Source organism: Miniopterus schreibersii (genome assembly GCF_964146895.1).
Source record: "Miniopterus schreibersii genome assembly, chromosome: 15".
NCBI lineage: Eukaryota > Metazoa > Chordata > Mammalia > Chiroptera > Miniopteridae > Miniopterus > Miniopterus schreibersii.
In genome coordinates this window covers 45,998,435-46,021,417 of record NC_138115.1, presented here as the reverse complement: position 1 = coordinate 46,021,417, position 22,983 = coordinate 45,998,435, and the positions used below count along the sequence as shown (strand labels likewise).

Genomic DNA, 22,983 nt, shown 5'->3' with positions numbered 1-22,983 from the left:
GGGAGTCGCGGCGGCCCACGTGACCAGGCGCTGGCAATTGAGCGCCGAGAGGGCGAGCGGGCGCTGCGGGCGCTGGTGGCGCTGGGTCGCGTCTCGGTTCGGGACACCGGCGCCGGAGCCGGGCGGCGGCCATGGGCCTGGGCTCCAGCACCGAGCAGCCCGCGGAGACCTCCGAGGGCTTCCACCTGCACGGGGTGAGTGGCTCCGGCGGCGCCGGCCACCGTGGCCGGGCGTCCACGCCGACGCTCCCGACGCCCGGTCCCCGGCCCGAGGGCAGGCGAGCGCGGCCCCGGCCCCGGCGCGCTGCGGGGGTGCAGGGTGACGGCCCCTCGGTGGGGGCGGCCGGCGCGGGCCCCCGCCGCACTCCCGGCGCCCGGCCCGTCCGCGGCCGCTGTCGCCCGGCGCCCGCCCCAGTGCCAGCTGTGCAGGAAGCGGGAGCGTTTCCTGGTCGGGTCTGGCCCCGGGAGTAGCGCTTTTCCCGGGTGCAGATTGCGGCAGCTCGGGTCGGGACGCAGTCGTGCACTTAGGTCACATTTATGATCGCCCGCTGTGTGCCCCTCGCTCTCCGTGCTGGGCCTGGGGACCCGGTCGCCGCTCTTGGGCGCGCGGGGTCGGGGAGCCAAGTGGACGCCAGCAGCTGGTGGCCCACGGGCGCCTCCCCCGCTCGTCGTGGGGTCGGAAAGGCTTTGGGGCTGGAGGATCAGTGCTCACCAGCCAGCGAAAGTGGCAGCCTGAAGACTTCAGATTTTATTCTGAGACGTGGAGCCGTTGGGAGGCCTTAAGTGGAAGAGTGACATTACTTACTTACATTTTTAAAAACTGAAGAACAGGTGTGCTGCCTTCTGTAACTGTGGGCGTTTCCACTGTGTGCCAAGCACATGGGCGAGGTCCCTGCCTTCAGCCAGCTGTGAGCAGTGGAGATTCCCCCGGAGACAGCTGGGACAGGGCAGCGGTTAGGGACGGGCTCTGGGGTGGGTTTCTGGGGTCAGATTCCGGAATAACTGAGTACTTTTACTCCTCGGTAAGTCGAGTTAGTAAAAGGGTGAAGCGAGGGGTAAGCAGGTGGTGCTGTCCCCTGGAACCCAGACAACCCGCAGTGGGTGAGCTGCTGTCCTTAATCACAAGAGGCTCCCTGATGTGAACCTCAGGGGAGAGAGTTATGGGTTGTGGGGCTGTGGGCCTGGGTGTGATGGGAACCAAAGGAGAGCCGGCCAGAGGGCCATGCTTGTTGCGATAGTGGGGGTGCTGTGGGGTGCGGTGGGCAGCAGCGCGCAGGTGATTTCTGCTGTAGAGCCATAGTGGGCGATGACAAGGCCCAGGCCCAGGGCAGGAAGTACAGCCAGACTGAGGACAAGGCCACTGGAGAGAGTAGGCAGAGGCTCTGGGTGGGTTGGGAGGGGGCTGGGCCTGGAGACTGGGGGCCTGAGCCTCTGGACCTCGTTAATGACGGAGGGCAGCAGTAGTGAGCAGGTGCCGGGTGGCATGGCTTCAGGAGCAGGGTCTTGCCAGAGGGAGGTGCAGTGGCTTGGGGGTTGCCTCCGAGCATGGAGGAGTGCCTCTCCCCAAGCTCTCTGATTAACTGTCCTTTGGTTTTCAAAAGCAACCTAGTCCCAGCTTTCCCCTAAAGCAGTGGGGAGCAGGCAGGGACTCCAGGCTAACTAGGGTTTGAGTGGGCACTCTCACTGGAAGCCATGGCAGCTTCTGGAGGTGGCACTCAGGGGCTCAACTGGTGACACTGCCACGAAGGAGTCCTCATTCCAGGGGTGAATTGGCTTTGATCCGAAGGCTCAGTGGTGAGCTGTCCTTCAGCCTGGGGGATCCAGGACTGGAGGGGCTGGTGGGCGGCAGAAGCCACAGGGCCTTCCCCTAGCAGAGGTATCCAGAACCAGAGGCCACATGAGCCCTGTGCCCTCTGGGCTGGGGCCTGGCTGATGCCTGACCAGCAGGGCATCAAGTGCACAGCCAAAGGCCCGAGGGTGTGGGGCCCACATGCAGGGTTGGGACCTGGAGATAAAGGCTGCATTGTTGAGTGAAGCTCTGTAAATGGGGCCTTTGAGAGGGGATTTCTGCCATGGCCGCAAGCCCTGGTTGTCGGAGACAGCAGGATTTGGGGAGTCCAGGGCAGAGCAGGGCAGGAAGCACCCTTGTGCCAGGAATGGCTCCTGGAGCTGTCCTGCTCCAGGCAGGAGCGGAGGCTAGATTCTGAGGCTGGGATCCAGCACTGCTCACCAGGCTCCCTGGCTCAGGCTCATTCCTGCCCCTGCGGTCTGCCTCCATCGTCTGTTGGGTTGACCTTGACCTGTCACCACAGGGTCTGGGGCCCTCTGGGATCTGGCCACAGGGTTCCTTCCCCGCTGCCTTTTTCTGGGCACAGCCCTGGCTCTGTCTATCCTGGGGCCTGTCCGTTTCCACTGCACGTCAGGCCCTCCCTTTCTGTCCACATCCTAACGTTTCTGTGAAATCATCTGCGTTCCCCACAGGCTTGCGCCACCCTGTTTCCTGAGACCTTCTGGTAGCCCCCAGGACTGCCCTGTGCTCTCCTACGGGCCATCTCTGGAAGCATGGCCTGTGGGTCATAATCAGGGAAGAGCCATTTTCCTAGCGAGGAAAATGTGTGCCCAGGAAGGTGGTGAGAGAAGATGGAGTTCATGGTGACAGTGCCCATGTGGGGCCTGTCTGGAACAGTTCATGCCAGTGCGTTTCCGTGCTGGGACATGGGTGGTGATGGTTTCTGAGACTGAGGGCTGGGACTTACTGAAGTCACGGGGCTGGCTCGGTGACTGGCTTCTGCCATGGGACAGGTGCAGGAGAACTCCCCAGCCCAGCAGGCGGGCCTGGAGCCCTACTTCGACTTCATCATCACCATCGGGCACTCACGGCTGGTGAGCTTTGCTGTGTCTGTGTGTTGCGTAGGTCCCAAAGGAAGCCCCTGCCCAGCTCCCACCTTCCTTTTCTTCTGGAGGGAGGCCCTGCCCAGTGCTCAGCTAGACTGAAGGGCTGATTGACTCTTGGGGTAGCCATGGGGCCTGCCCCTTGGAGCATGAGAGATGTGAGGGCTCTGGCCAAGGGGCAGCTCAGAGTGGGACTGCCCTGCAGTACCCTGGACCCAGGAGGCTCTTTGCGGATTTTGTTGCATCTCCTGGGGGCAGGAAGCACTGAGGGAGGAAGGTTTAGCACTGCTTGGGGGAAAGGGGTGGTCATAATGGCTACAGGCCCAGCCCTGACCTGTGGACCTGGGCCTGGGCCCGGTCGCTGCCTCGGCCCATCCCACACCAGGCCCTACTGGGGCAACTGGCCACCAGGGCCCTTGCCCCATCTCAGACCCAGACTTGTCTGAGTGGCCCGGCTGGGGTGTGGGCGTCCTTGGAGTCAGCCCCCTGCCCCCGTAGAACAAGGAGACGGACACGCTGAGGGACCTGCTGAAGGCCAATGTGGAGAAGCCCGTGAAGCTGGAGGTGTTCAACATGAAGACCATGAAGGTGCGCGAGGTGGAGGTGGTACCCAGCAACATGTGGGGCGGTCCCGGCCTGCTGGGCGCCAGCGTGCGCTTCTGCAGCTTCCACAGGGCCAGCGAGCATGTGTGGCACGTGCTGGTGAGTGGGGCTGGGCTGGGCATGGATGTGGGTGGGGCGGTGAGTGGGGCATTGGGGTCACAGGCAGGGCACTGCAGGGGCAGGGCATGTGGGGGAAGGTGGCGGGACCAGAACACGGAGGGTGTGCGGGGGTAGCTGGGATGGGGACTGTTAGAGGACTCCCTGGGGGCAGGGCCTGGCCTCACTCATTCCAGTGTCCCAGAGAGGGCAGCTCTTTGCCTTGCCTCTTGTTAGCATGTGACTGGGTATTTGTTTACCCTCTGTCCCATGGATTCTTATTTTGAGAGGTGGGAAGGGTGGTTGTGCTGCCAGAATGCCGCTGCTGCTACGTTAGTCTTTCTATGTAGTGGGATTTTTTCTGGCAAATCCCTTTCATTCTCTGGGCACTGGGCTGCTGCCTGGGGTCTGCACCTTAGTGAGCCTCAGTGACTGAGTTGTCACAGATACATGTGCATAGGTGACGTGTGCATCCACTGAGGGTGCCCAAGTTTGCAAGAATGTTTGGTCCTGTGGCTTGTTGACAGGAGAGTGCCCTGAGCTGGAAACTGGCTGGTTTTCTAGCCTCCTCTGTTGCTCCTTGACTTTTTGGGGGGCCTTATCAACCTTTCCCGCCAGCTTCAGCTTGTCCTTCAGTGCCACGGGGCAATGGTGCAAGTCCCTTTGCATTCCTCTAGGAGGTGGGGAGTGGTCAAGCTTCCCAGGGCCCTCTCTAAGGGAGAAAGCCACCCCTGTACCCAGTCCTGCTCACTGCCCTCGCCTTCAACCCCTACCCAGGGATCTTCAGCTGCACGCCTGCATCATTAACAGCCATGCAATTGGGCGCTGACTGTGGGTCAAAATGTGGTTTTCATTCTTTACATATATTATTTTTAAAAATCTCAGCAGCCCTACGAGTAAGCACTACATGTCCTACTTATAACTGTTGGGAACCTGAGGCTGAGGGGTTAAAATATTTGTTCATAGTCTCCCAGCTGGCAGTTGGTGGAGTCAGAAGTTGAACCCAGGTGAGATTCCGGAGCTCAGTGCTGTGAGCCGTGCCCAGTTGCTGCCCCCTACTGGGCAGGCTGTGGACCTGGGAGAGGTAGGGTAATTAGGGGGTACGGTAGGAGAGTCTGGGCTTGAGGCCTTGGCCTGGGGACCGAGGACAAGTATCCTACTGACTGCCTGGAAAGGCAGTTTCCCGGTTCCTCCCCGGACAGTTCTCAATTCCTTCCCCAGGATGTGGAACCCTCTTCGCCCGCCTCCCTTGCTGGCCTGCGCCCCTACACGGACTATGTGATTGGCTCAGACCAGCTCCTCCAGGAGGTGAGGACCCCGAGGCCTAGCCCCCCTCAGGCCCTGTCGGGGTGGAGATATGGGTGCTGCCATGAGACGTGCCTGGTTTTGTCGAGGCTCCCACTTCCAGTGCTGGGGGCAGGGCTCAGGCACTGTGTGTTTGTCACAGTCTGAGGACTTCTTTACCCTCATCGAGTCCCACGAGGGGAAGCCCTTGAAGCTGATGGTTTATAACTCCGAGTCCGACTCCTGCCGGGAGGTGTCTGTAACTCCCAACGCAGCCTGGGGTGGAGAGGGCAGGTACTTCTGGGGGCCCAAGGGCTGTAGGGTGGGGCTTGGGTGTGCCTGGCCAGTGGGTATGGACCCAGAATCCTATTGGGGGGTGGAGGGCTGGGTCCTGGGATCCTGAGGCTGATCATTTGTCCAGGACGCATCCTTTTAGCACCCATTGGTGGGTGGGGGTGGCAGAGATAGGAAGGGCTGTGGGACAACTCGTGGATTGAATGTTTCTGGACTTTGGCAGTCTGGGGTGTGGTATCGGCTACGGGTATCTGCATCGGATCCCAATCCAGCCCCCCAGCTACCACAAGAAGACACCTGGTGCCCTGCCATCTGGTACCTCGCCACCTGGTACCCCACCACCTGGTGCCCTGCCATCCGGTACCCCTCCATCTGGTGCCCTACCACCTGGTACCCCTCCACCTGATGTTCTGCTATCTGGTACCTCACCACCCGCTACTCTGCCACCTGGTGTTCCACCATCTGGTACCTCACCACCTGGTGCCTTGCCACTTGGTGCTCTTCCATCTAGTACCCTGCCACCTGGACTTACCCCCCAGGACTCTTCTGCTCATCCTGGCCCAGAGATGGGTTCCAGGCAGGGTGACTACATGGAGGTATGTGGGGAGCACCTGCCAACCAGGAGAAGTGGGGAGCTTCATGTGGGTGGAGGGGCCTGCCAGCTGGGGAGAAAGGACTCTGGAGGCTTCCTTCACCAGGGGCCTGTCTTTGGAGCCCCTAGGAGGCCCATCTGCTTCTGGGACCCAGTGGGAGCATGTGGGCCCATTGTGGGACCTTGAAACCTACTTTGGTTCTCCTGCCACTTAGGTCGGAGGTGAGGGTAGTGGCAAGGCGCCAGTTGTCATATTAATGAGTGGGGGACCTGAGACTCAGAGGTGGGCAGAGCCTTGTTCTGTGCCTCAGTCAGTGCGTGGTAAAGTTGGGCCAGGGGCAGGGCATCCGATCCCTGCTGGGCTGGTGTCTGGCCAGGTCTGCAGGGCAGTGCTGGTCTTGCCCTCGTGGCTGTTGAGCGGGTCACCTGGATGCCTTAGGCACTGGGCTGGTGCCTGGGGTCTGTACCTGGGCACGCGAGGATTGCTTCCCAGGCAGGCTGGGATTCAAGGAAGGCCCTCTCTTCTTGTGACTCATTGATGGGGCCCAGCCAGATGGGCACCTGGGCTCCTCGGCAGAGTGGCAAGAGGGCTCCTGCTCTGTGTCAGCACTGCAGGGGAGGCCAGCCAGGCCGTCTAACTTCCCGTCACCTGTAAGAAGGGGCAGGTCACCAAGGCTGTTTGCTTCTTCAGGCAGAGCGGTGCTTCAGGGGCCAGCAAGGGTTGGGTTTGGTTAGACTACACTGTCCCGACTGCCCCCTCTCCCTGTTCCCTCTTCTTCCCCGGCTCCCCTAGGCCCTGCTGCAGGCACCTGGCTCCTCTATAGAGGGACTGCCTCCTGAGCCTGGGAGTCTTGGCTATGGTGCGCCAGACCTCGGGGGACTTCCACGTCCCATGGAGACTCCTCTTCAGCCTCCACCGCCAGTGCAGCGAGTCATGGACCCAGGTAGCGAGTGGGCCCCAGAGAGGAGGCTGAGCAACCTGCAATGCCTGGTGCAGAAATGGGTCCCAGGCTCAGGGCTGGTCTTTGGGTACCAAAACCTTCCTCAGACCCACTGACCCCTACTATGTGCCAAGATGGTGGCAGATGACCATATCCAGTGTGCAGATGGGGAGGCTGCTGTCCAGAGAAGAGAGGTGGCCTGCTCAGAGTCATAGCAAATTGGTGACTGAGCAGGTTCTGGGCCTCTGGCACTGTGCTACTCCCATGGTGCAATGCCAGGCCCCTTTCTTTCCTTAGGAACAGGCAGTGGGGAACCTCTTTGGGTTGGGGAGGCGCTTTACCACAGGCTGAGCCAGATGCCCCAGGAACAGGATAGAGTGAGCCAGGGCACTGGCCTTTAGCAGGTAGGGCTGTGTTCTAGCAAAGAACTGTGCCTCTTCCCCTAGGCTTCCTGGACGTGTCAGGCATCGCCCTCTTGGACAGCAGTGCCAGCGCCTGGCCCAGCCTGCCCCCTTTCCCAGGGCTGACCTCCACCGCCGTGTCAGCCCCAGGCCTGGAGGATGTTGGCTCCAGCAATGGCTCCCACGAGCGTGGTGGTGAGTGATCTGCACCTGAAGCCTCTGGGAAGGGCTGTTGGGATGGCCGCCTGGAGTTTCTCAGCGGGGTAGAGGCTGGCCTTCTGGAGGAATCCAGCCACATCAAGGCATGTGGACACTGGCTGTCATCCCCCATCAGTGTTTGGGGTGGGGTTTGGGAGTCACAGTGGCCCCAGGTTCTGCAGGCCTCAGCCCCATCCTGTTCATGTGTTTCAGGTGAGGCCACATGGTCTGGGTCAGAGTTTGAGGTTTCCTTCCCGGACAGCCCGGGCGCCCAGGCCCCGCAGGACCACCTGCCTCAGCTGACCCTCCCCGACAGTCTCACCTCTGCGGCCTCACCAGAGGACGGGCTGTCTGCGGAGCTGCTCGAGGCTCAGGCTGAGGAGGAGCCGGCAAGCACAACAAGTCCAGACCTCCGGGCGGAGGTGGAGGCAGAGGGGGCAGCCAGCCAGGCCCAGCTCTCTACCCCCAAATAACACCCTGGGCTGTGACAAGGCCCCTGATGGCATTTCATGAGGCCCACATGTGGGGAGGTGGCTCAGGCCACACTGCGGGACCCAGCCCCTCGCTTGATCCCATCCCAGTATGACCAGCTTCCTAAGCTGCAGCTTTAAGTGATGTGCAGGGACTTCTGCAGGTGGGGGGCTCGTGTCCACTCAGACCCTACTGGTCTCTTAAGAAATGACCTACCAGCATTCTGCGTGATGGTCCTGGCTTTGGGGAATTGGGCGCTTGTTTGAGAATCTCAATCATGTCCTTTTCGGGTGGGAGCTAGGGGTGGCACCCTAGGTTAAATCAGTTTTGGGGCACGGGTAGGAGAGGGCTGCTTTGCTGCTTGTGTGGGGCATGGAGCCTCAGTAAGTAGGAAGAGGGGACGTGGGCCTCGGGAGGGCATCCTTTGGCTGTGTTCCCCGAGGTGCAGCGCTTGCTCCTGCTTGGTCACTGTGGCTTCCCAGGGGCAGCAGGGCCGAGGCATGACCAGGTGTGACGATGGGGTGAGGGAGGAGGGGTTGGTGTGGAGTTGCCTAAGCGCTTTGTAGAGCTCGCCAGCATTCACTGGAAGCACCCCCAGCCCTGGGGAACCTTGAAGCCCCAGTTACTGTCTCTTTTGTCATGTGCCCCCATTCCTGTGTGACACTGCACAGCTGGCTCAGGCTGACTGACACCTGCCAGTAACTGCTGGAGGAGAGAGGCAGTGAACTTGCCCACCTCTCCTGGGAGAGCAGGGTTGGAAATTCTGGAATCTTCAGCACTCACCTGTGCTTGGACCCCGATGTTTCTTCTTCGCTAGACCTAGTATCCCCAGTGTGAGTCCTGTCACCTCCCAAACTCACACAACAATCTCTAAACACACAAGGCACCCAGCCCGCCCCAGTGGTGAATGAGTTACGAGTTTAAATTCACCGACTCTCAAAGCCGGTCCCCCAGACTGATCTCCATACACAGCTCCCACCATAGGGGGAAATGAGAGGCTGGGACAAGAGTGGGTAAAGACCCTTCTGTTCTTTCCCATAGCATTGTGTGTGTGTGGGGGGAGGGGCTGTTCTCCCCCAACCAGGTGCCTGGGAGGCGAAGGCTCAGATGAGCCTTCTGCTCTGCCCTGCAGGAAGAGGGGGGCTCCACCCAGGGACAGCCCTTCACCTCACGTCCTCACCTGTCCTGGCCAGAGCCCCTCACCTTCCCACACTTTGGGCTGACTACCATGAAAGCTGCCTCTGGCCTTGCCCTCCAGTCTCTGTCCACATAAAGCCCCCCCTTTGCTGCTTGATTTGCAATATCCACGCTTACAAGGACATTCAGAGCTCTGTTAGGCCCGTAGCACAAGGACCATCGGCTGTGGGGGGCACAGACCAAGTATATGGAGGGAGGGCCCCGAATTAGCAAACACTAAGTTCTAGCACTCACTGCACTAAGAGCAAGCCCTGTCATGTCTGCCAGCGCAGCTCAGCCTGCAAAGCAAGGAGGCTGGGAATCCAAAGCCATGCTGGGGCCTGGCTGCTGGGCCGCCCGGGAGCCCAGAGTGCGCCCGCGGAAACCCAGAGAGACAAACAGAAGCACACGGGACTGCTCTGCGGGCAGCTCCCCTCCGCTGGCCTGGTGGTCTGACCCCGTTGCCCTCGCCCAAGGCTTCTGGCTCTTCCTGCCCTTACGCAGTCCTCTCCCCAAACTGTAGGACAAAATGGGTGTCAGTGCTGATTATTTCCACGGTGACCAGGAACCCAGAGGTTTCTCAATTTCTCTGTTGTCTGCTCAGAAGGAAACTGACAAGTGAGAGAAATAAACGTGCTATACTTTGAGTATTTTAACTAAAGCCTTTATTCTATACAACTGTGAAATACAGATTTTTACCCTTTTGGCATTGCAGACTGTCAAATTTTCTGGAAACTTACTGGTTTGACTGGAAGAAAAGAAAAAATTACAACCATGCTGGGGTCAGATCTGTGACGGGAAGGGAGCGCAGCCGCCCCTCGACTAGGAACGCAGGGCAAGACGGCCCAGCGAACCCACTCCTTTAGCCCGAGGGCCCCTCATGCAAACACTACTGAGGGCTGGTAAATGAGGGTTTTTTTTGTTTTTTTTTAATATTAACAACTATTGCTAAAAAATGTGCACCAAAAGTGCACTGTTGTATCCAACAGATAGAAAGGGTTGTTTACAAAAGAAGCCGGCTGCTCTCTGTGCGAGGGAGGGCTTGATGGGAATGTGGCGTGTCTTTGCTCACGTTGGGAGAGCCAGAGGCAGTGACCTGTCCACTTTCCAGAGGAGGCTGCCCGGCAGTGAGGGAGCCCTGTCTCTACAGTTGTGCGAATCAGAGTATCTCTAACAGTAAGGTCTGGACCCAGGCCCATCAGCTGCCTTCAGCTGAACCTGTGAAGATGTAGGAAAGAAAAACTTGCCCACCCCTGCGCAGGCCCTGCTGCTGTGGGCACGGGCTGTGCACAAGCTGGGGAGGCAAGGGACTGGAGAAACTGCCCTCTGAAGGCACTTGTGCTTCTGGCTTCAGACAGGAGGCTCATCTCATGGAGTCAGATCGGGGTGGACCATTGTTCTAGCCTGAATACAAATGACCTTGGGGAGAATCCAAAGTGTTTTTTTCTGCCAAAAGTTGAAGTGTTTATCCCCAATAAGTTATATTCTGTACAAGATCCAAATGATTCTATGAAAGCTTTAGATTGTTAGAAAGAACAGAGAAAAGAAATCTGGATATAGGTACAACAACAAAAACCTGTGTATAAAACTCTGGAAAAACAAATATGTATCTTTCCAGGCTATGAGTTACCAACGTAACTCACCATGATATCCTTTTACTGACACCATACATTTTAGGTAGCATTTAAATGAAGTTAAAATTTCACCATGGTCTTAAGTTGGGATGGTGCCTTGCTGCTCACCAGAGCAAGATCCTCTGGTGTTACCTGGCTTTGCCCATAAATAAAACGACATGGGAGGAAGGAGTGAAACAGCCACACCTCCCTGTGGCTGCCGTCCAGTCCAGGGCACTGGGGTCAGTGTGGCATCGCTGGGCACAAGTACAAGTGCTCTGGCCCAGCCCCTGGAAGTTCAACAGATCCTCTTACAGGAACACATCTGAGGTGCAGTATTAAAAACAAGCCCAACAATAATCGTTTATTATGAAATGGGCTGGCTCTGAATTGTGCAACAGCAAGTTCCTATTAAAAATAACTGTCTTAAATGGAGAAAACAATTTGCTTGTTTTTAATGACAAACTTGGAAAAAGCCTTCATAGGTAGGTACTGCATGAATGGAATGTACTCTCTTAGAAAAGCTACACAGCGTGTTTGAAGTTGAAACAGTGACAGACGTGGCCCTGCCGGATGTGTTTCTAACAAGTGCTAACAAAGATAAGGTCCTTTGAAATAAAAGGAGGAAGCCAAGTCTGCGCTGGCCTGTCAGTTCTCTGTACATCTCACGAGAGTTTGCTGGGGGTTCTTCTGCTCTCGGACTCTGCCTCCCTGGGGACAGTTTAATCTACACAAGAAGATGGTTTCTATATTACATTTCGATTAGTCACTTCGGCTGAAAGAGAATCTGAGTCCATACCAAATCCGCCGTTAGTCTTGCTCCCACTGGGGCTCAGTGGGCTTCCTAGGACTACGCTTGGGGCCACGGAGGAAGGTCAGTAAATGGATACCCACGGGTGCTCACCCACCCCTCACGTGGACTTCTGCCGGTAATGCAGGGTGAGGTCCCCGCCACTCTTCCATATGAAGTGTTTCACTGTCCGAAGGTCCATGTTTGGATCTAAAACCTGAAGAACAAAACATAAATGAGAAATGTCTAACATCTAAGTCCTTTACTGTTAACTCCGGGACTCTCATCAGGTGAGCCAGCGTGTCCTCTCCGCCCCCACGCCCGAGACTGGCCTGCTCTTGCTGACATGACTGCCATGTACACAGGCACGAACCTGGGCACGGTAGATGTGCAGCCTGTGTGGCTAGGCCAGCAACTCTCTTCAGCTGTTCCCCGGGAGAGAGGCCTTGAGTATATCCTGATTTATCTTTATTTTTTTAAATGTTTTTACTGATTTGAGAGAAGAAGGGAGGGGGGATAGAAAGATAGAAATATCGATCGGCTGCCTCCTGCACACCCCCTACTGAGGATGGAGCCCCCAACCCAGGCATGTGCCTCTTGGTGCATGGGCCAACACTCAACCACTGAGCCACACGGGCAGGGTGAGTGCATCTTGCATTAAAACAGCTCCACCCACCTCCACTTCAAACCCTAAACTAACAACAGATGCTCCCTGCAAATCAAGATGATCCTGCCCTCTCCTTGCAGGGGCCTCACACGCAGGTGGGAGACACCCAGAATCCCTGTCTCTTTAAAAGCAGAGGCCCCTGACGGCACCAGCTTGGGAGGCACACGGGCACCACGCTGTCGCAGCACCAGCCCCGCGGGGGCTCACCTGGTCCTGGCACAGCAGCTCGATCTTCTCCTCCGCCAGCACAGCGATGTCCTCCTCCTTGTCCTGCTCGCCGGGCTTTTCGTTATTGGAGGAGCCGGTGGTCTGCGACTCACTATCCAAGTTGATGATTTTCTCATAAACATGCTCCATTACTTTCCGGACTTGGAGCATGTCGCTGGCAGAAAGTCTGTCTCTAAAACGCAAGGGCAGATTGTGACATCACCAAATCACTGGGTGTTCTCTTGTCCACACTCCTTGGTGTTAATGTTTGATAAAGATGAAAACATACCACAGAAACATAAGCCAATACAATTTTTAGTCATTGCCTTAATCCAGTTTTAGAATTTCCAACAGATTTCTATGGTGTCCTTTTAAGACATGATTATGCTCAACCGGAGCCCAGGCAAAGGAAATGCTCCTGGAGGGGAGGCAGCCCCAGGGCTCCCCAGGCTCCTGGGCTCTCGGCGCACCTTCCTTCCAGGGCTTGCCTTCCGATAGCCGAGACCCTGAGCCTCAGCCTCCTGCCTGAACTCCAGACCCCCAAACCCAGTAGTTGCCGGGGTATGTCCAGTTGGCTGTTCCCGCAGGAACCTCAAACTCTGCATGTTCAAACCTGGATTCATCAACTTCCTCACTCCCAAACCTACTTCTCCTGTTTCTCTGACGTCAGTTAACGGCCAAACCAAGTAGGCTCAGGCTCAAATTCCGAAAGTCATCTCGAGTTTGGGGTCATTAAATCGAGTGAGGTGAGATCTAGGACTTGCCCTGGTGTGTGCAGGCAGATGGGTGGGAGGGCAGGAAGAGGTACAGAGGAAGCAACGGTTTTAGCCATGTGCTAAGAATTACTGAAGCTGCTGGATGGGAATGAAGGGGGTTCATTCCCCTATTCTCTGTTTTGTATGTTTGGAAATTTTCCCAGCAAAAGGTTTTAAAGTCTTGTTGATTTTAATTGGTGGTATATGCGTGGATGAAACCTCTTAATGTCTTCTCCGACTTCCCTCCTAGTTATTTTTCCTCCGCCCCCACAGCATGAGCTGCAGCTACAGAGGTCCCCGCTCATCTTTCAGAATCTTCTATGTGCTTCCGCTTCACATCCCCAATCCAACCATTTCCTGGACCTGGGATATCTCTTTTGAAGTTCTAGCCATTCTTACATGTCCAGCTCAAATCCCATGTCCTTCAAGAAGCCTTTCTGGGAAGCTCCAGTCAAAAATTCCTTTCCCCTACGCTCATGATTCCTAAGTATCCAGAAAGGCAGTTATTACACACGGCTTGTGTCCTACACTATGAGTTATGGCAAGAGATGAAACCCATGTCTTATTTTGAACATCTGCAACCTACCACAGTAGGTACTTGATAAATGGTTAAACTGTGAAAAGTGTTAATAGTATTAAAACTAGCCTTAGGTCCAGCATTTGCCTCCTTTGCTATAAAAGCAATAATGAATAAAAAACCCCTCTCTGGTAATTAATTAGACCAAATCATCACAAAACACTACATTTACTTACTTTTTTAAGGTTTTTGCTCCTGAAGATGCATGAGGTTGGAGGTAGAAAGGAATTTTGTTGAATTTGGGCATATTTTTCTGAAATATTAAAAGTAAAAAGTGGCATAATAGTTTCTATTAGCTGATAAATTAAAATGATGTCAACAGAAAACATGATTGACAAGTTAACAGCAGTTTTACAATAAAAAGTCACTTTCTACAAAATTGATAATAGGCTATCAAATTATCTAAGTCAGCGTCAGACAAAATGTATCAGGAAAGTCTAATGTTCAGTTTTGTAATAAAAGATAATACGTAATGCCAGTGGCAAGCATGGCTCTTTTCAAATAATTCAAGGAATTAAAACAAAACAAGTTTTACTTTAATTCTTTAAGCCATACAAACCAAAATCTCAATTCTACATTAAAACATTTGGGCTGATCCCTAAAGGACCAAACAAAAACTAAGTGTTGAGAGAAACCCCGAATATTTGCCTTTGAGCAAAACCATATACTCTACACTGGTGAGGCCCCTTGTCCAACTGAAAGGCCAACCAGGTCCTCCCACACTCCTTCCCTCGGACATCAGAGTGGCGTCTGAGGTTTTCCACAAGAGTGGAAACCTCAGCCAACCACCCAGACAGCTACTGTGAAGTAAGCCACATGCTCAGTGAAGGGTAAAATGAACTGGTCACCTTTTCTCTGTGCATTAATCTCCTCCGAGACTCCATGCCCTGTCCTATCTGGCTGTCCCCTCAGGAATAAGCCACAGGCCTAAAGTCAGCAGTGTGTCCTGGGAGAGTCTCACACTCCAAGGCGAAGTGCTTTATGGGGAGCTCAGACTTAGGGAAGGCCACAGAATACCCACCAGCTGTCACACTGGCTTTCAGTTCTCGGAGGGAGTATATCTGGGATGGAGAACAAATTTTCTGAAGGTTCTAGAGATTAAATCTCTTTTCATATGGCTTTAGGAATAGACAAAACAGCACAGAACAGAGTCTAGAAACAGACCCACGTGTATAGAGAAATTTAGTATATGATAAAGAGAGCATTTCAAGTTAGTAGAACAAGGATAGATTATTAAAACTTGTGCTGGCACACTGGCTATCTGCTTGTAGAAAGTTATATCCTACTTCACACCAAACAGATTAACTTCTAATAGACTGAAGACCTGGACATAAGCCATTATCATGAACATCTAGGGAACACAGAACCTTTTTGCTGCTCTGGAGTGAGAAATACATAAGCAAGACATGAAGCTCAGAACCCTGAAGAGTCAATCTGATAGTAGCAAATTAAAACTTTTTGCCTGACAAAAATACCATGAACAAAGTAAAAATTCAGTTGAGAGGCACAGACAACAGTCAAAGGGTTAATAGTCAGCATGAAGAGCTTCTATAAATTAATAAGAAAGACAAATTACCCAACAGAGAAATGAGTAAAAAATACAAACAGGCAATTCACAGAAGAAATGGAAATGGCCGATATGAAAAGATGCTTAACCTCACCACATATTTAAAAAACCCAAACCATATTAAAACAATGTGATAGTATTTGCTTATCATTCAGCAAAGATTGCAAGTATCCAGTGGTGGTGAGGGTGTGGGCAGGCATACCCTGTGGGTGAGAGTGTAAACTGGTACAGCCTGTGTGGAGGGCAATTTGGCAATATCTATCAAAATTTAAAACGTGCATACCCTTTGATCCAGCAATTCCACTTCTAGGAATTTATCCTAAAAAGTACACAAAGATACATGTACAAGGATGTTCACTGAAGCATCGTTTGTAATAGAAAACATTGGAAACAACCTAAGTGCCCATTAACAGGGTACTGGTTAAATAAATTATGGTACATTTATACAATGGAATAGTATACAGTCATTTAAAAGAAATGATCCAATGTAGAGACATGAAAAAATGCTCGAGATAGATTTTTAAGTGGAAAAAAAAAAGCCAAGTTGAAGAACAGTATGTATAACAGATCTTGTGTAAAATAAAACAAGCTCTATGCATATATAGATAAAATATGTTTATGTGAGCATCAAAAAAAGTACTAAGGCTTTGCACTAAACTATTAACAGTTATTATCTCTGGGGAGAAGGACAGGGGGTGAATGGAAGGGAAGGAGGGACTGAGAAAGGGAAGGGAGCTTCACTTCATTCGTTCATTTTCCTTAATAAGCATATGTTAATTTTATAATTAAAAACCAACGAAGACATAAACAGATAAATATCAATACTACTTCTGCAACTTTGGAACTGTGGGGAAGCAGAAGAGGATTCCACCTGGCAGTCTAATTTTTTTTCTTACTAAATTTATTCACAAAAAGGAAGACTGTAGAGGGTCTGGGGGTACATGGGCAGGGGCCTGGGGGCTGGGAGACAAGGGAACCTCCAGGTGGAAGGGTGCTTTATAATAAAAAAAAGCAACGGGAGCTACAACCACTCCCTCCTTGGTCCTCAATTAAAAAGACACAAAAATGACATCTCTGAGGTAAATGGGGAGCCTGAGACTGAAAGGTATTAAAAGGTTTCACAGGTGCTAGGGTTTCAGGGGTGTCATAGGCACCAGGGCAGCTCCTGCGCCAGCTGGTAGAATAGCACGTCGCCCTCATTGGGTGCAACCTGGTTTTCACTGACAGGGGAGACACAAGAGTCCGTGGAGACATGCCAACCAGTCTGGAACCGGCACAGGGCTATGTGGTGGCCAGAGCGGACGCTGCCCAGGAGGTTGCAAAGGGCACAGAGCTGACACACAGGTCTCCCGGCTTTGTCACTGGCATGGGAGGCAGAACATTGATCAAGACGGGGGAGCACGAGGATTCGGGGGAATCTCTGTACTGTTAACTCTTTGAAACTTCCTTTTCTTTGGCGGTCTAGTCTGCATTAAAGTTTAAGGTTACATAGTCTAAAGCAGTTCTGAATTTGCTTCGTGATTTGGAAAAAATACCAGGGCGAAGCGGGCGCGGAGGACACTTACATCCACAGTGATGTCAATTACCCACTGCGGCACCGTCTCATTGAGGAGCATGGACTCGGTCTCGCCTCCGGAATCCCGGCAGAGCAGCCTAAACACAGCCATCAGGCGGTAAGTGACACGACAAGCAGAGGACAAAATCACTGCGATAAACACTAGACGGAGGGACAGGACCTTAGAGTTCATTCAGGATAACCCCCACTGAGCTGAGGAAATCAAGTGCTGCTAGGCAGTGACTCACTCAGCTAAGAGCGAGAAGCCCTGAAACTCAGGCCAGGCACACACCATAGCTGCCTCCGAGTCCTTGCTGATGACAAGAAAGCTGCGTGTAGGCAAAGCACTCAGGAAAGGCGCCCTGCCAGTGCCACAGAGCACGGCGCGGGCCTCCCCCACGTAACGGGGCCAGAAAACCACCATAAGGGAAGAGAAGTCTGCGCTCAAGGGTAAGACAAGCACTTTTCTTCCTTATGGCCCCACAGAAGACTCTCATGAGCTCTCCCGACGCCACCAGGGCCTTACTGGCAACGGTGGAGATAAAGCCAGTCTAGTTCTTTCCTGCAGGGCCTCACAAAGGACACCCTCGCACCTCGGATCGGGCCATAGTTGGGCCCAGCAGTTCCCAGGAGCAGCCTATGCCATGTTGCCTGACCCAGCTGGAGGGCAGTTACCTACTCTGCTGCTGTCCTGTGGACAGGGACTCCTGGTGATGCCATCTGTTCCCTGACCCTGGCAGTCATGCTGGCTAAGTGAGAGAAGTGACAGTTTCCTGCAGAAACCACCAGAGAAGCTGCTCGAGGCAAGGTCTCGACCTCATTTTAACAGCAGAGGCCCAGCTCTCAATTAGAATGGGGTCTAATAGCATCAGACACAACTATCTCACTGAGATGAAAAACCTTCCAAATCCTGACATCTCTAGAAGTTAATGATCAACAATGTATAACATCTGTTGGAATCAATACTTCTGAGCAAATGAGATGAGTTCTCAGACAGGGCCCTAGCCCTCCTGCCCATACCTGAACAGCGTGCGACCTCCAGCTTCACCAAAGATCACAGGGGTGTGCGGGGGCACTTGGAAATATCCATTTCCCTTCTGCACTCGGTTCTCTTGCTCCCCGTTTACTAAGAAAAGATACAGACGGTGTCAGATGCAGCGTTAGTGCTACGAACACAGATTCTAAACATTTTGTTTACACAGGCTTCAAACACTGTCATAAAGTCAAAGTCCTTTAAGTCAGCCAGAGTCAGAAATAAAAGCAAAAACAAACCAAGTCAAATTCCTGAAAATAAGAAATACAGCAACCTATGATATGCCTCACAAGACATGACTGCATTTTAGAGGGTTTTAGTAGAAGAGATCAATGTCTGAGATTTGAAACAAAAACATAACCATCTACTTGAGCCACAGGGAAGTCTAGGGCAGCCTGTTTATAAATAGCAATCTGAATTTTTAATTTTTTTTTGTAGTAGAACACCAAGCTCAGAAAAATTTCTTGGATCAGGAAAAAATTATTTGAATGGCAGCCGTAACTAATAGCAGAGGTATCGGTGAAAAATAAAATCCTTGACAAGGTCATAATCTTGCTTTTCTTGTTCTCTGCAGATTTCATTTCACTCTTTTCTCTGTAATCTTTTGACAAGTGCAATCAAGTGCCAACTTGCTCATAAACATTTCCCTAATGAATCTGGAAGCAACCTCACCCTCTGAAACCCTACCGTACCTCCAGAGCCTCCGTCATGGCACCCAGGGTTCTTTCTGATCTAGCTCAGAATGCTTTCTGAAGTAGCTCTCTGCCCTACCAGAATGCCAGTCCCTGCAGGACAGGTTCCATGCCCACTGATCTGCAATAGCCCCACCTGCAGCTCACAACAGACCTCTGAATACTTGAGCTGCTTAACAAGTATAATCTAAGCAGCTACTGAGTAGCCACGGAGCATGGAGCAGGTGCAGCAGATTACCAGGCGGGTGGCACATGTAGTGTCCTGAGCTCTGGCTGGGGAGGTGGGTGGGCCCCGCCCTGCCTTTACGGTTGCAGTTTAAGATTTGGGGTTTCCTGGGACTTCTTTCTCACTCCCCCAACCAAAGCCTGGGTCCAAGAGGTGCTTAGTGCAGCCCTCTTTCTTGACTCCTTAATCTTTATTGTATACCTGGGCCCCTGAGGGCATCCTGTCCAACTGTCATGTTACAGATGGAGGACAAGTCAAGAACAGAAAATGACATGCCCACAGCTACATAGCTGATGAATGGCAGAGCCCATACCAGAGCCTGGCTTTCTCAACCTTCTGTGGAGAGCTGTGTCTACTGAGTTTCTCTGGGTCACAGCCCACTGTAAAATTCTGATGGGGAGGCGACAGAAAAGCACTGGTGGGATCAGTGCTTTCTCTCTGACGGGGACATCAGAAGACTGGCTTTCAAGGAAGCATGTCATCCTTGCAAAAATCATTACGGGTGAGTCAGTCAGCCAGAACGAAGTCTGACAGGAGGTCCTCGTCACTGCTGACCACCAGAAGTAGGCCATCCTTAGCTTTCTGATGCAGCTAATAGCTGGCTTTGGCAGATCCACAGTACTCTGAGAAACAGCGTTGGAATAAGCCTGCTAAGCTGCCTACTTTTAAGGACAAAAGTCATGTGAATATACAGTGTTTATTCTATCTTGAGCAGTGTCACTGGCTGAAAGTTTCTTGGGTTTTCAGTTAAGACTGGGTGGATAGTCTTACTTTGGGATGTGGAAGGGAAGGCAATAAACTGGGCACACCACAAATATTCTCTCACAATTTAGCAAATGCTTAAAATGGTTCTTAAAATAATAACCAGTCTAAGTCTCTCTAACTTCTGAGTAATTTTTCATCACTTATTCTGACGGAAAAGCACGGACCATGGTTTACTTCATTTTCTTCCTCATCTATGGGATTCACATGTGTTCTGGGCCAATATTCTAGGAGCGCCTGGAGTAGAAGTCCTCCCAAGTTCACTGCAAAAGAGTTAATTAAAAAGAAAAAAAGTGGAATTACTAGTTTTCACCTAAAAATAGAGGGAAAGAAAAATAAGTTTCCATATATCCTGATGTTAAATTTTTAACCCAATGCCAACGATGTTTAAAAGCAAGACTTTGGAGATTTTGCCAAGTCTATTAAAATTTTATCTTTGAATGTTTAAGGCGGTGGCAATATGGAGTAAACATATTCTATCTGGTTGTTCAGATATAGCCATTCTTTAAAAATGAACAAACACAACGGGAGCTGCATTCTTTAAAAGGCTATGTCCATGTAAAGCCACTAAAACTGTATTTGTATATATCAGGTACATGTTACATTCTTAGGAGAATCCTGACCAAAGACATCATCAGCACAAGAGGACGGATTCTTTTTTTTTTTTTTTTAATATATCTTTATTGATTTCAGAGAGAGGAAAGGAGAGGGAGAGAGAGAGATAGAAACATCAATGATGAGAGAGTCATTGATCGGCTGCCTAGCCCGCAACCCGGCCATGTGCCCTGACCGGGAATCGAACCCTGATCGCCTGGATCCTAGGCCGACGCTCAACCGCTGAGCCATGCCCGGCTGGGCAGGACGGACTCTTAGAAAGATGAGCACAAAGGGAAGACAGCACATGCCACCTTCTTTTGTGACAAGGAGGCGGAAGGACACACTCACGTTTTGGATCTGACCCGTCGGGACTGCTGAAGCCAGCATCTTTTGCAGAAACCCAAGCAGCAAAACAGTCACTCTCATCCAAGGTAATAGTCAACATCTGTCAAAAATGAGAATTGTTAGTGGCATTCCACTGAATACATTCTCCAAATAAGTATCTAAACCTTCTTTATTTGTGCTATTTCACCAAAGTGCTAAGCCACAGATTCAGAACCAAAATATGTTTCGTGTAATTCAATGCAACTACAATTTGATTTACGGGGATACCAAAAGGTATTTAAACTGCATTTTGCAAGAATTAACATAATTTTTTTCTTTCACACTTAAAACAGGACTGTGTAACTAATGATAATTAATTTTGAGCTATATTAGAAATTTTCAACTATTCCAAAATGCACAAATATCAACTGCTAACTTACCCCTGTTTTTAAGTCTACTGAGAACCAATTTGGTACATACACCATCTTAAATCTTTTCTTAATTTCATCTTCAAAATCCACTTTGCCCAGATCTTCCACTTTACTTGCCTATACATAAAAAAGAGAGGATAATAGTTAATTTGATTCTGGCTTAGCTATTCAAAATTTTACAATTTTCACACTGGCCTACATGATATGGAGTCTAAAAGATTTTAAAAAGATGTGGCCAAACATTTGTTTTTAGAGCATTTACCTTCAAATAACTATTATAATTAAAAAATTTTAAAAACCTAAAAATATTCTCTTTCAGGAAACTATAGCTTTATCTAATATGCACATAAGAATCCACCCCCAAATGAAGTATTGCAACTAAATCTTTATGTATTTAGTATCTTGGGATAAGAAATAAAAACTTATGTATTTATTATACTGGGATCATATATGGGATACATGATTTGGTAACCTATATTTAATACAAAAAGAGCTCAGCTGGGCGTGGCTCAGTGGTTGAGCATCGACCTAGGATCCAGGAGATCACGGCTGGGTTCCTGGTCAAGGAACATGCCCAGATTGTGGGCTTGATCCCCAGTTGGGGGCATGCAGGAGGCAGCTGATCAATGACACTCTCATCCTTGACGTTTCTATCTCTCTCTCTTCCTGTCCCTCCCTCTCTCTGAAATCAACAGAGATACATTTAAAAAAAAAAAAGATACTCACCTTCAATACATCCCAATATGCCACGTTATTATTGGTATCTTTGGTTAATATATGTCTCTTATCATTAAGAATGTGGCACTGAATAATACTAGCACCACCTGAAGGAGAAAAAGCCACACAATTAGCAAAACAATCCTCCTACTACATTTACATTCGCAGTACGGCTATAACTGTTAACTGCATGTAACAGAACAGAAATCATACCAACCACCAGGAAGGAGAAGGCAAGTGAGAAGGCACATGTAATACAATCATACCTAAGGCAATTTAAGGTCAATCAAAAAAAATGTGATTTTAATAACAGATTCTAGATTAAAAGACTCCTCACTTCTCCAGGGGCTGCTAGTTGAGAATGCTGAGGGTGAAGTTTTACCCGCTGGGAAAGCCCGAGTGACGACAGGAAACCTCTGCATCAGCCCAGCTCTGTCACCTTGCTCCCCGTTTCCTCCTCTCTACGCCCTGAAGGGACAGTCTGTTCTTGGACGTGCCATTCAGTACTCTAACCTCCAACTCTGACACCACGGTCCCAGCTGAAGCATGCAGAATTCAAGGACCAGATCTGACTTTGTCTGGCTTGTGCCAAAAGGTGACATTAAACTCTCTATATTTTTCAAAATGGCTGTTGGCTCTACCAAGACCGTGACTACTCCGATGCCGGCTGAGATTAACTGAAGGAAGCCCATGTTCTGAAGCCACTGAACAGCAGTTTACATGTTTTTCTCCTATTAAAAACAGATCAATATGCTATTATGAGTCTTTTGTGGACATGAGAATTACATTTAGAGGAAGGTCATCTGTTACTTGTCAGTCTCTTCGTAACTAGAGTTAATCCCCACAGAAGGGACGGTGCCTTTGGTCTCCTTACTCACCTTTAATAACCTGGTCAGGCTGTGTACACAGAGGTGTTACAGGGCTTGTACAGTCGTTATCATAATCCCCAGAGGCTCTAAAATTGTGAATCCCCTTCAGTGTCTGAAGGAATAAAATTCAGTATTTAATCATTTTATGCTTTATAAGCTTTGCCAATCTGTTTAAAGTGGCAAGAAAAACAAAGAACTGGCAAATGAGAAAAACCCAACAGTAACATCAACCAGAAAATACACAGTGACAAAGTACAATTATCTATCGTGATTTAAAAAACCAAAACAAACATGAAGAAGGGACTATTGTCTTTCTGGAGAGAACACGAGGCACTCTTCCAGTTAAACGATGTTGATCTCAAACTGGCACGACAGACAAGACATACAACATCTGATACAAGCACAGAGAAAGACCACTTGACCTGCATATGGACAGAAATAAATGTAAATACTTTCTCCTTTGTTATCCACAAATAGCCTGGTAAGAAAATGTAAAATCTTCTTTAATTAAGATTTAAGAATTAATAGTACTTTTGATGACTTCTATTTCTCTCCTTGTTCTTCATACTATGAAGAAAAAGGAAATAAATTTGAAAGCAGTTTTGTTTTCTCTGTTTAGAAAAACAGAAACCTAATGAGCTTCCCTGCTATGTT

The 22,983-nt window shown here is 50.8% G+C and overlaps 2 protein-coding genes across 9 annotated transcripts in view; one reads left to right on the top strand and one right to left on the bottom strand.

Annotated features, from left to right (window-relative positions):
• The first annotated feature begins 32 nt into the window (after window positions 1-32).
• On the top strand, window positions 33-9,594 carry GORASP1 (golgi reassembly stacking protein 1). Its single transcript, XM_081160797.1, has 9 exons — window positions 33-194; window positions 2,802-2,882; window positions 3,390-3,593; window positions 4,812-4,898; window positions 5,038-5,168; window positions 5,392-5,764; window positions 6,554-6,704; window positions 7,148-7,297; window positions 7,514-9,594. Exons 1-9 carry the CDS (start codon window positions 132-134, stop codon window positions 7,771-7,773), a joined length of 1,500 nt encoding a protein of 499 aa, XP_081016923.1. The 5' UTR covers window positions 33-131; the 3' UTR covers window positions 7,774-9,594.
• Window position 9,595: 1 nt separating this feature from the next.
• Window positions 9,596-22,983, bottom strand: part of WDR48 (WD repeat domain 48) — a 32,064-nt gene continuing 18,676 nt past the window's right edge. For 2 of the 8 annotated variants that reach the window (XM_081160790.1, XM_081160794.1), the window contains 12 exons: window positions 22,339-22,441; window positions 21,470-21,567; window positions 20,753-20,860; window positions 20,337-20,433; window positions 19,559-19,654; window positions 17,699-17,804; window positions 16,689-16,776; window positions 15,407-15,442; window positions 13,733-13,809; window positions 12,225-12,417; window positions 11,469-11,567; window positions 9,596-9,695 (listed from right to left, as the gene is read on the bottom strand). In XM_081160790.1, coding sequence (XP_081016916.1) covers window positions 11,472-11,567; window positions 12,225-12,417; window positions 13,733-13,809; window positions 15,407-15,442; window positions 16,689-16,776; window positions 17,699-17,804; window positions 19,559-19,654; window positions 20,337-20,433; window positions 20,753-20,860; window positions 21,470-21,567; window positions 22,339-22,441 — 1,098 coding nt within the window. In that variant the 3' untranslated portion in view covers window positions 9,596-9,695; window positions 11,469-11,471. Of the gene's footprint in view, window positions 11,568-12,224; window positions 12,418-13,732; window positions 13,810-15,406; window positions 15,443-16,688; window positions 16,777-17,698; window positions 17,805-19,558; window positions 19,655-20,336; window positions 20,434-20,752; window positions 20,861-21,469; window positions 21,568-22,338; window positions 22,442-22,983 lie in introns of all 8 variants that reach the window. The other 6 variants (XM_081160796.1, XM_081160792.1, XM_081160789.1 and 3 more) reach the window with 3 other exon arrangements.